The 12,639-nt window shown below is 53.8% G+C and overlaps 1 protein-coding gene across 1 annotated transcript in view; it reads left to right on the forward strand.

Moving 5' to 3' along the window:
* The first annotated feature begins 6,889 nt into the window (after positions 1 to 6,889).
* Positions 6,890 to 12,639, forward strand: part of Hs6st1 (heparan sulfate 6-O-sulfotransferase 1) — a 37,030-nt gene continuing 31,280 nt past the window's right edge. The window contains exon 1 of the mRNA XM_021163006.2: positions 6,890 to 7,675. Within this exon, the coding sequence (XP_021018665.1) occupies positions 7,149 to 7,675 (527 nt within the window). The 5' untranslated portion in view covers positions 6,890 to 7,148. The remainder of the gene's footprint in view (positions 7,676 to 12,639) is intronic.

The following is a 12,639-nucleotide window of genomic DNA, read 5'->3' on the forward strand; positions in this document are numbered from 1 at the left end:
AGCAAGCCGTAGATGTCGTATCTCGAAGAGTCATCAGACAATCGCCCACGTCTTTGGACAGTCTGGTGTCTGTTTGCATGGCTCGAGGGCATTTGTGGTCTTTGAAATTTCTAGACTTAGAGAATCTTACAGGACCTTGTGTGTTGCAATGGGAAGCAATCTGGCACAGTGAAGCTCTGGACCTGCAAGAGATGTGCACAGGGTACAGGCAGCGGGTCTGAGACTCCAGGGACAACCCAGATTCAACTATCATGGGGATAACTTGGCCCATGTATCCATCCTGTCTTAACCTAGGTCTCTGAGTTCTGCATCCCCATTTGGGACACGGTAGCCTGTAGGCCCTATCTCAGCACCAAAGACTTCAGGAATGGCCTGGCGTGCCTACTAGATCCTTCCCTCTCAACCAAGGGACCATGTGCATACTCTTCAGGACTTTCCTCAGTGATGGACTATGTAACAGTAAGCTAAAGTAAAGCCATTCCTCCCTCGGTTGCTTTTAGACCTGGTGTTCTATCACAGCAATGAGAACCTAAGTAAGGCACTAGGGTTCATACATGCTAGACAAGTATTGAACAGCTGAGCTACCCTCAGCTTCCATGATCTGAGTCCAGGACAGTGCTTGGACCCTCTAGCCTAGCTGGAAGGTGGAAGAAATATAGAGAGTCAATCAAAAGCCATTCGGGGCGGGGCCATGCATCCACCCGGAGGCCTCTGAGGCATCTGTAGACCCTGAGCTCCACACAGCTTAACCTAAAGCTCTGTGGCCTAACCAGCGAACTCAGTCCCAAGCTCTTACATCTATCAGGGAAGAAGATAAAGAAGGCCCCACCCACAACAACACAGCCCAAGGCAGCACTGGCCATGCAGCCTGTGAGGGCTAAACACAGCGGCCCAACTCCTATCAAAGGGCCAGCAATTGTCTCACAAGATACACACAGCTCTGAGCTGAGTGACTACCTCAGACTGGACAGGTCTAAGCACTCATCCCTATTGCTGAAAAAGAGCCAGCCTACGCCCTGCCACTCCTTTAGGAGCTGACCTCTTCTTGGTAGCCCCTGCAGGGGAGGCCACTGCTACAAGAATCTGTTAAATGCTCAGTCCTTTGGCCGGTGGGCAGTGCCCTGTTTCCTGAGTCTTGTGGGATTATGTAGGGTCACCCTACATGCCTGATCCTTTTCTCTTAGACTCAGAGTAGGTTGCCAGCCTTGCCCTCCACTCCAAACTACTGTGCACCCCTGGGCCATGCCCACTTCATCTGAAATCCTCTCGCTAGGGGAGAACAAGGGACAGAAATGGGTGGTAAGAATGTTGCTACTTGGAGTGCTAGAGAGATCACCCAAGAATGAGGAGGGCCCAAGTTCAATCTTTAGCAATCCCACAAGAAACCCAGCGTGGTGCATACGTTTTAAAATCTGGCCCAGAGTGGAGCTAAGCAGATCCTCCCCTGGTCATCCAGCCTAGCTCCATCAGTAAGCCCCAGGTATGGTAAAAGACAGTGCCTCAAAAAACACAATAGATGTCTTTGGGGGAACAATCCTGCAGCCTGACTTCTGGCTTTCCTGTGCATGCACACATATGTGCACATAAGTGTAAATGCACCCCTTCCCACAGCCAAGATCTTGCTGGCAAAGACTCTCTCGGAAACATTGGCCCCTCTCCTTAAATCACCCCCAGAGTTCTGCCCTAAGAAAGCAGCTCCCACCCAACTCTGTCCCAGGTGGCATTAGCCTATCAGGAAAGCAACCATTGATGTCAGCAGAGATGAGCAGTTAAAAAGAGATAAGGATAAGGGATAAGGGATAAGGGATAAGGGATAAGGGATAAGGGAGGGGTTCTGCTATCGTCCAGCTAGGGCAGCTCCCACCCCAGGAGAGATACGTGTGTCACAGGTGAAGGAGGAGTCGAGAAACAAAGGAGGTGAGCTGCTAGCCGCCACATGGTGGATGGAGACTCATTTGAGACGCTGAACGCTACCACCCTCACCAGGTTTCATGTGGCATAGGACCAGGGCAGAGGCCGCCTTCATTGCCTACCCAGGCGAGGCACCAATAGAACAAGACCTTCTCAGTCGAGGTTGTCTCAGCCTGTAGGGGTCAATCCTCTGCTGACTCATGGATGCTCCCCAGTGGCATAGATAGCCCCATGCTATCCTCCCACTATCCTCTTCCATGACTCCCCCTACCCCAGCTGGGTCAGGGCTCCTTCTGGAAAAAGAAAAGCCATGGCAGGAATCTGGTAGGAGGCCTCCCACTCTCTCTCTCTCTCTCTCTCTCTCTCTCTGGAGGCAGGTTCTGGCAGATGTTCCAAGCAGAAAGGACCAGCCAGGGGTCTAGGGCCATGGCTTAGCAGATAAAGCACTGCTGTACAAATATGAGGGCCAGAGTTTGGATCCCCTGAGTCCAAATAAAAACCAGGTGGGCGTGGTGGACTGCCTGTAATCACGGTCCTGGGAGGGAGATAAAGGAGATGCCCAGAGCCAGGGATTGTTAGCCAGGTTAGCAAAAATCCAGGAACAGCAAGAGACTCAGTAAATAAAACAGACATCAAGGAAGATACACAAGTTGTCATCCCCTGACTTTCACATACAAACACATGCATGCTCACTTACACACATATGTGGATAATACACACACACATGTACAACACTCACACATACATGCAAGCGAATGCACCCACGCACAGACAGGCAAAACCCTCTGGGTAACAGTATATCTGCTCACCAAGCTATAGGAATCTGCCTTGCCCAGCCTGCCACTGTGGGACCACTAGGTAAGTCTCAGAGATGTGCCCTGGGAAGGGCAAGAGAAAGAGGGGCCTAAAATGAAGTGACCACGGCTGGAAACAGAGCCAGTCAGGAAGGACTGTAGTCCTCTTACACAGCAGGCAGTCTCTGGGCAGGGAAGATGAGCGACTTCTTGGGGGTGGCCTCCTGCATGGAGGAGACTCTTGAGACTCTCCGGTAAAGGAAGGGACAGTCCCAGGAGCTCTGGTGGCCACATTAGATCTGAGTTTTTCAATCCCCTGGTAGTGGAATCTTTTTAGAGAAGAACTAAATCGCATATGTTCTCCTTGGCAGGCCTTTGCAGGAGGGTATTACAAAGTTCTGGAGTAGGGGTCCACCTGGCCACAGCACAATTCTGTCACGAGAGGGAAGGGAATAGGAGAAAAGGCTGTTTGGTAGAAGGTGCTGGGGACTCCAAGAAAGTACCCTTCAGACCAGGCGACAACAGACGGTCCATGGAGCAGACGCGGTCTACGGGGACTGATGGACTCAGATCCAGTGACCCAGCTCGGCTCCCCTGGTCCCCACAGTAGCAGCTCTGGACTCAGTCCATTAGCCATGGCTTCACCAAATCACCTTTAAAAGTTTGTCCTTAAGCAAAACCTCTCTCTGCTCCCTTCCTGCAGCCCCAGGGGAGGCTCTAAAGGCAACGTGACTGCCCCTCCACTCCTTCAGAAACAATGGGCAGACAGCCGAAGGAGAACCAGCGAAGCAAGTGTGGAAAATCCCCCAATTTTACAATGTCAACTGCTGAATGAGGGAGAAGCCGGTGTCTGTGCCCCCGCGTGTCCGCCCGCGGGACTGCACGCCGGGGATAAGGGGAAGGAGGGAGGAATTGATCTCTTGGTTCTCAGACTATAAGGACACATGATGGGTAGGGAATTATGTTCGCTGGTTTAATCTTTTCTCCAAACAGAAGTGTGGTAACACGTTTTCATTCACATCCTACCACTAGCCATCCTTTTCTTTTTCCTCCGTATTAGCTCAGAACTCTGGAGTATGCAGTCTGAGGACAAAAGTAGGAACAAAGTAGATGCAAACCCCGAGGCTGGGTACTCCCTCCAGCAAACATTTATAGGGGTTTCTCCTTTTCATGTGCATTCCTAGGACTATGGAGGAGCCTTGGCTACCAGGGAGAGAAAAGGAACAGCAAATAGAACCCGCACCGAGTCCCGGTGACAGACAAGCCTCATCGATCTCACAGGCAATCCACAGCAACCCCTCGGTGTTACATTTCTGCCAGTTTTTCAGGGGAAAGAACCTAGTGAAGATTGGCTAGTCGGGCTACAAAGTCTCACTCCTTGACCTAAGACGGGGGATTTGACTTCCGGGTAGTTCCCATTCACCAACTGCCTCCCGAGTATCAAGTTGCACCTGCTGGGCTTCTTATAAATAGGGAGAGTGGGCAAACCCTTCTCTGTGAGAATTTAGGAAAGAGAGGGGCTTCCAGGCTGAGGAGGGGGCTCTTCAACCGTTCTGGCAACAATGAAGTTTGAGGAAGCAGCTTCTCTTGATGAGATGTCAATCCCTGAGCCAGTGTGCTATGGCTACCTCTGCAGTTTGTCACGGGGACAACCACCCACTGGGTACCTATGCCAGACTCTTCTGCTCTTGTCAGGCTTCCGTTTTCCCTTAGGGGCAGCCAAGCATAGGTGGGTCTCTTGGCAGTAAAGCCTAGTGCACTGACCCTCCGCTTTTTCCTCTGGCCCGGGGAACAGAGATGAACACAGGCTGGGTGCCACATGGCCAGGGGACAGAGTGAGAGGATTTGTCTAGCTCTGGAGAGCTCTAGACCTTAGTTTTCACTTTTGTGGAACGATTGTTTTAGCTCGTTCTTGCAAGGCTTGCTAGTGGGATTGGAAATAACATAACTGCTATGTCTGGTACTGGAACAGCTCTGTTTGGGATTGACCTCTTGGTAGATCCTTAGCATCTGAGCAAAACCATCAGATGGGTTAGCTGGCAGCAATGCTGTGTAAATCTGGACTGCTGTCATCCAATCCCATGCGGGAACGCTGCCCTGGTCAACTTCTAAAGGGAGCGCCCTCAGCACACTGCTGTGTCGCCATACCTAACCAGAATAAATCATTACCAAACAGACTGCCCTTGGGTTTCTCTGGGCCAGGGGCAAAAGGCCCTGGATGTCACCAAGGACACCTGTTGCCCTCGTTCTAGGTCATTATGTAGTGTGTTCAGGGCCATGTGCAGTCTGACCATAGTGGTAACTTCTTCAGTCTGTCTGCAAAACATGTCTTCTCTCTCTCTCTCTCTCTCTCTCTCTCTCTCTCTCTCTCTCTCTCTCTCTGTGTGTGTGTGTGTGTGTGTGTGTGTGTAGGACAGAGGACAATGGACAACCTTGGATATTGGATATTGTCCTTTGAGACGTACACCTTAGTTTCTGAGACAGTGTATCACATTAACCTGCTGCCTTATAGGCTAGACTGGCTGGCTTGCAAGCCCCAGGGATCTGCCCATCTCTTCTTCCCCAGCAGTCCTGGGCTTGCAAACACAGGCCAAGTATCCCTGGCATTTTATACCTGGGTTCTGGGTACCGAACCCAGGTCCTTGGTCATGCACAGCAAGCACTTTACCAGCTGAGCCCAGTTTCTTCACATTCCTGACAAGTTGGATGTAAGTGTGTCTACATTCTCTCCTGATCTCACTGTTTGGGAGGGCTTTCCTCTTTGCTTTTATTTGTGTGTGTGTGGGGGGGGGCGTTTCAAAACAGGGTTTCTCTGTGTAGCCCTGACTGTCCTGGAACTCTCTCTGTAGACCAGGCTGGCCTCGAACTTAAGAAATCCACCTGCCTCTGCCTCCCAAGTGCTGGAATTACAGGCCTGCGCCACCACTGCCCAGCTGCTCTTGTTTTCAACAGTCTTTTTTTTTTTTTTAACTTGCAGTCAATGCTCTGGACCCCTATTGCCACCCCCTACCCTTCTCTCCACCTTTTGACTCACCCCTTAGCAGGACAGATCCAGGGCACTACCCAGGGGTACTTGCTGTGGGCACCTGAGCCTGGCCTGGCAGTGGGAGCGCCTCCCAGAGGCCACTCTGGCCTGAATCCAAACACCCGAGCCCTTCCCAGCTGCCCTAGGCTGTGGAATTCTGCACAGGTCATTTTCACTCCCCACCTCCAGTTGTTCTGGCGGCCTAAGTATAGCTAGGGGCCCAGTAGAGAGTACAACATGGGCGACGGGACCTTCCAGATGTCATAGGCTGCATAGATTACTACTAGAGCCTCCAACTTGCAACCTAGGGCCCAGGCGACCCTCCACTGCAGGCAGAGCACCAATCAAGGCTGCAGGTACTGCTGCCAATGTAAAAAAAAAAATCACGATGGTTGGAATTTTAATTTTTTTCTAATGTTGGTTCACTATTTTTTTGTTTGTTTGTTTGTTTGTTTGAGTATGACCAGGATCAAAACAGTGCACACTGGGCGAGAGGGACAAATAAAGCTGGCCCTCTGGTCTTTGCACACATTTCGGTTTATCTTCACTGAGGGCTTTGGGTCATTGTCCCAGTGCCTCCAGGGGACTGGTGATATCCACGTAAGAGCCGGATCCATGCCCTTAACGTCTCTCTTCCTTCCCCACCCTTACTGGAAGTCCTAAACCACCTGGTGGACCCGACTCCCAGCGCTCTCGAACTTGGAACTTCGATCCTTCAATGTGAAGGTCAAAGCCTCCGTATTCCCGTGGGAGACAGAGAGCGCAGGTAACACAAACTACTATGACCAGAGAAGGTGAAAAAACTCGGGCTCCCAAACCCAGGACCAATGCCCAAAAGAGCCACCCACTCGTAGGCTCTGGACAACCCAGTCGCCACCCACAGGTCTGCGAGCTGGATCCAATGCCCTTTCCGTAGCGACCGGCATTGACAGTGTGAGAGACACGCGACCCGGCGCCCAGCTCTGGCCTGTGCCTGGGCCTCCTCCGGCCCCGCCCCTCCCCCAGGGCGCTCCAGAGGCGGAGCGGAGGATCGGAGCGGGCGGCGACAGCAAGAGGCGCCGCGAGGGCGGGCCAGGGGCGGGCCGGGGCGGAGCCGCGACGGACTGCGGAGACGCGGCGGCGCACGGGGCGGTGCAGAGCGTTCTCGGCGCTGAGCTTTGCGGGCGGGTGCGGGCGCGCGCGGCTGCGGGGCGCTGTGGCGGGGGCCGGGCTGTACGCTAGCCGAGCCGGGATCGGGGCGGGGAGCAGCCACGGCGCCGCCGAGGCCCGGGGCCCGCGACGCCGCGCACAGCCTGGGCGCCGAGTAGCCGGGCCGGGCCGGAGCGCGGGCGGCGGTGGCGGTGGCGGCGGCGGTGGCGGAGCAGCTGCGCCCCCCGCCCTCCCAGGCCCGGCGCCCGGGCCGCTGGCGATGGTGACACATGCGGCGGCGGCGCGCCGGCGGCAGGACCATGGTTGAGCGCGCCAGCAAGTTCGTGCTGGTGGTGGCGGGCTCGGCGTGCTTCATGCTCATCCTCTACCAGTACGCGGGCCCGGGGCTGAGTCTGGGCGCGCCCGGTGGCCGCGTGCCCCCCGACGACCTGGATCTCTTCCCCACGCCGGACCCACATTACGAGAAAAAGTACTACTTCCCGGTGCGCGAGCTGGAGCGCTCGCTGCGCTTCGACATGAAGGGCGACGACGTGATCGTCTTCCTGCACATCCAGAAGACCGGCGGCACCACCTTCGGCCGCCACCTAGTGCAGAACGTGCGCCTCGAGGTGCCCTGCGACTGTCGCCCGGGCCAGAAGAAGTGCACCTGCTATCGGCCCAATCGCCGCGAGACCTGGCTCTTCTCTCGCTTCTCCACGGGCTGGAGCTGCGGGCTGCACGCTGACTGGACCGAACTCACCAACTGTGTGCCCGGTGTGCTAGACCGCCGCGACCCAGCAGGTCTGCGTTCGCCCAGGTGAGCGCCCGCTGCGGGAAAGTGTGATGGCGGGGGGGTACCCCTAAGCCCCGGGCCAGATCTACCCTCTCCTCTCTTGGGGCCCCTTCCAGTCTGCGGGATCCCAGGATTCCCATCTCATCCTTCCCTACACCTGCCACTCCTGACCTCTGATCCCTCTTTTCACCCTCTGTTCCGTGCCTCTCCTCGTCACTGGCCTGTCTGCGCAGTGCCCAGACTTCCTCCTGGGTCACTGCTTGCTGCTCTCTGTCCACCCTACCTGCTGTGCACTGCCGGCTAGCCTGAGAGATAAGCCTCGGGGACTAGAGGTCCAGGCTTGGCTCTAGAGGCAGAAAACAGGTGTGTCTCTGTGTGTATGTGTAGCCCGTACCCGTCTAGTACTAAAAGTGGAGCAAGAGAAATGCGGTTCCTCTTCCCCTGGACCTGTGGTATCTCCAGGCCCTCCGGTGCCTGCCAGCCTGGGGAGGAGCTGCCAGGAAAGGGGTGGGCTCTGCCTGCCGGTGTGTGCAGGTAGAACAAAGGCCCGTGTGACCCAGACTGAAGTCGGAGAGAAGGCAGCACTACCTGGCCTCCCCAGCCACAGAAGTGGAACAAAAGCCTCCAGTTGAGGACTGACTTCCCTAGAAATCTATCCACCGGCCAGGTTAGGGATAGCTGAGACAGTCAAAGCTACTTGTAAAGCCAGGGACCTCCCAGCAAGGCCCATCACTCTCCTCCTCCTCTGGGGATGTGGGTGAGGGCCAGCCCCTCTGAAAGCACTTTGTAAAGTTGAGATTGTAGCCCTGTTTCTGTTGGTGCCCAGTGATCCTCCTGGGATTACCTTCCTCCTAACCAGCCCCACCCCACCCCAGGAATTAGGGCTTCTTACCTGCCTTTGTTTCTCTTCCATATTTACTGTAGGACTGAACTTACAGAGGAGCTAGGAAGTGGGTGGGTGTGGGCAAATCTTAACTGAAGTCGCTATTTTCCTTGGTACTCTTGGGGCAGGAAGATGCTGGCTCTCCGGTGGGGTTGGGACTCTCTAGGGTCCAACCAACCTGGAGCTGTTTGCTTGCCTTACAGGATGCTAGAGTTGAGTGGTAGATATACACACTGCACCCCACGCCTAGCAGTGCTCAAGCCAAGTGGAGGTATTCCATGGCCCTAACCTGGACCCAGAGTCTCTTTTCCAGGCCCTTGAAACTGCTTCCTGTCCACATAAGCTCTGCCGTGCACACATACATGTTTCAGTTCCAGGACCCATCCCAGTAGTTCAGCCATGCTGTGCTTGAGTCCAGGTCTGGCCATAGCAGCTATCCACTGATCCACCAGTCAAGGCTGTGGGTGCCCATTGCTGGGCACACGCCAGCAGGCTCAGGGAAGCCCTCTCTGTCAGTAGAACGTGGGGCTTGAAACAGTGGACATGCTAATCATAGGAGGTCTAGGCAAACTGCATGCATGCTGCTCTTAGTTAGAGCTGTAGAGAGGCCAAAGCTTTGGGGTGAGCCTACCCCTCATGGACCACACTGCCCACAGATTGTAACCAGGGTGCTCTTCTTTCAGCCCTATGGGTTCTCAGAGTGAAGGACCACAGTGCCCCTTGACTAGAAGTTTATCAGAGGCTCATGAATGGAAGGAACAGGGAGGTGCATGGCCCCAGATGCTGTTCACAGGCCTTGACTGCCTGCAGAGGGTGTAAGGGCCGGGGATGAAGAATACAGGGTGGTCTACTGATTCCCCACTCCTTGGGGGGGGGGGGACTTGCTGACTCAGCAACAATGGGCAATGTGGGGGAGGGGCCTCCAGGGCTCGAGGTTTCAAAGCTTCTAACTGTGCCACCCAATAGGTGACACTGGGTTTCTCTTCACAGTGCCTCATTTGTTTAAGGCACTAGGTAAATAACTTCCCCTCCCCCGCCACCTCCGGCCCCCAAACTAATCTAAGAGACTTTTATGCATTGAACTCTTGGCTGCCCCTGAATTCCCCAACTGACTCCCATCTGCCCAGGGACCCTGTCACTGTCAGGGTTGACTGCCTGATGGCTGGTGTTAAGTGGCACTCACTGTTGCCCTTTAAGGCCCACACCCCCACCCCCCCCCCACCCCCGCAAGACTCCTTGCAAACTAGGGTGGGCCTTCTCTTCCTCTTTTCTCTGCCCTCAGGGTTATGGTAGAGCTTGAACAAATTACTCTACCCAGCTCCCAACCTCCCCATGGCACATCTGCCTGGGGCTGCTCTGAACTGGGCACACATCTGGGTGACTCATGGGGCCGGGCAGGTCCTCCACTCCTTCCTAGGTTTGTAACTTACAAAATCGATTGGTACTTCCTGCCTCGGTAGAGGAACAGGTGTGAGCAAAGCATTGGAGGTCTCTGTGGCCTCTGTCTACTACAGACGTCTCACATCTGTTAGCAAAAGCCTGCATGCTTACAAGACCAGTCTGGAGAGACAGAAGGCTTGCTGGCTAGCCTTGGACAGATGGAACTGCCAGGGGATGAGTGTTACCAAGGACCATTGGCAACTGGGCCAGCTCTAGTCTGACAGTGTGACTATTTGGCTCAGAGAACTCTAACCCTGATGGACACAGCATGCCCCAGGGGGCTGGTGAAGCCCAGTTGGTGGCTCTGGGCTCAGTTTGGTGACATCATTAACAGATAGGGGTGGGAGGTTTGAATGCCACTCAGGGGTGGTACCAGCAGTCCAGACCTACTGCGTCCTCCAGGGTCCAGTAGAGAGGAAGAGGAGGTGTCTGGCATTATAGTAAGAGACCTTGAGTCTCCCACACTCCCCCTTCTGTTGTAGTGATGGTTTTCTGTGACTGAGTAGGGAGAGGAGAACCCATATTCCTCCCCCATGGTTTTGCATATGTTGGCCATCATGAAAAGCTCAGTCTGTGGCAACGGCAGCCAGGCCCTCCATGTGCCCACTCTTCACTGCCGCGTGATAGAACGGGAGCTTTCTTCTTCTCTTCTGTAGGAAGTGTCAAGTGGACACTCCTGTGTGCAAAAATATTTTACACAGCTTCCGTTTTCTTTGGAAATTCCTCTGAGGGGAATATCTGAATGCTTGGCAGCTCTGGTGAGTGTCCACGTTAGTTTACTCTTGGGGACATCCTTGCTTCATGCTTTCTAGCCAGTGCCATCAGAGTACCCTTCCCAGCTGCCACCTCCCTGGGATCATGACTGTGGTTTTAAAAAGTTTTCTTGGGCTGGGAATGCAGCTGAATTGATTGAGTGCTGGCCCAGCATGCAGGAGGCCCTAAGTCCTATCCCCAGTACAAACCAGATATGGGGGTGTATTCCCTACTTCCGGCACGCCAGAGAGTGGGAGCAGCCGGGTCAGAGGTCAGGGTCATCCTTGGCTAAATAGTGAATTCCAGCCTGTGCTACATGAGGCTGTGTCTCAAAAGCAGCAATAACAAAGTTTTTCTTTGCTTTTCCTTTAAAAGTTAGACCCCCAACTCGGGAGATCACTTTTATTTTTTCAAAAGGAAGAAAATAACTTATTACATTTTACTTATTTAGTGTGTGCACATGTGTGTGTGCATGAGTGTGCATGCTTGAGTGTGCATGTGCCCGCCATGGACATGTATCAGAGGTTAGAGAACAACTTCTGGAATTCAGTTCTCTCCTTCCACCTTGTGGGGTCAAGCGATCGGGTCTCAGGTTTTATGGCTGGCATCTTTTATCTACAGAACTATTTTTACTGGTTCCCCAACATTTTCTGTTTGCTTGTTTTGTTTTCTTTAGTGAACAAAAAGTACTGTGTGTGTGTGTGTGTGTGTGTGTGTGTGTGTAAACCCCTGCCCTGCTCATTCCTTTGAGGTGGCACAGCCTTGTAGAGAACAGGACAGTGTCCTGTCACCCCAGTTGCCTCCCCACCAACTTAGGGATGTGTACAGCAAGGGTCAGAGGGCAGACTGAGGTGCTGGGGGTGGGGCAGCACTTGTCCAGAGCTCTTGTTGGTGATGTCAGTTGGCCCGTGGCTTGCTGGCAGTTTTGTCCCCAATGTGATGATTTTGATGTTTGGCCCTTTAAGAGGTGGAGCCTAGGTGATTTGGTTATTTGAGTAAACCTTCCTGAAAAAGGATGGGGAGATCCCTGCTAGTTCTTAAAAGTGAATCTGGGCCTTCCTATGGATGCTCTGTGGCTTCCTGCCAGCCCTGTAACTAACCTCTCTTGCCCACGATCCTACCATGATGTCATCTCTGCACAAGGCCCTCACTAAATCTGAGCTGCTGCTGACATCATGTCCTTGAACCTCTAAAACCCGAGTTAGTCAACTTTGCTTTGGAAAGCACCCAGCCCAGGGGATTTCATTACAGCAGTGGGACACAGTGGAAGAAGTCCTCAACACCCGCATGAAGCAGCGGTGGGAACACTGGCCCATTTAAACTCATCAAAGTGTCAAGGCCTGAGGCAGCATTTGGATATCTGTCCATTCCTAAGCCCTGTGCTTCTACTGCCTCCTGCTCCTGGGAGTGATGTCCCCAAGTAAGAGAGGCAGCCACAGAATCAGGCTGCATTGGCTTCCTATACCTAGACAGAAATGTACTATTGTGCTTGAAACTTGAGCCACCTGGCTTACTAGAAACCACCAACAGCCTTTGCCCATTGCTGCAGGGCAGGAATCAAGCCATGTCCTCTTGGCTCTAAAAAGGGAACACCGGTGAGGTCTGCTGATGGCTGCGGTGGCATATGGCATCTTCCAGTAGCCTCCCCTGCATGACTGGATTGTTCCCCAGTGACTCCTTAGTGCCTGGGTGCCCACGCCACCAGTATCCTGGGAAAGGTGGATGGGTAAGAGACAATGTTGTGAGACCATGGCCAACCTGTCTCCGTCTGCTTGGCACTCTACACACTTGAGTGGGGAAGCCAGAAGCCTGTCTACACTTCCTCTGCTGTCCCTAGTGCAAAGGACTTGAGAGATGTTTCCAGAGCAGACGTGAAGCCACAGATATTGTTGGAAGGGGCTGTCATCAGGGC

This window comes from Mus caroli, chromosome 1 (assembly GCF_900094665.2).
Source record: "Mus caroli chromosome 1, CAROLI_EIJ_v1.1, whole genome shotgun sequence".
Lineage (NCBI taxonomy): Eukaryota > Metazoa > Chordata > Mammalia > Rodentia > Muridae > Mus > Mus caroli.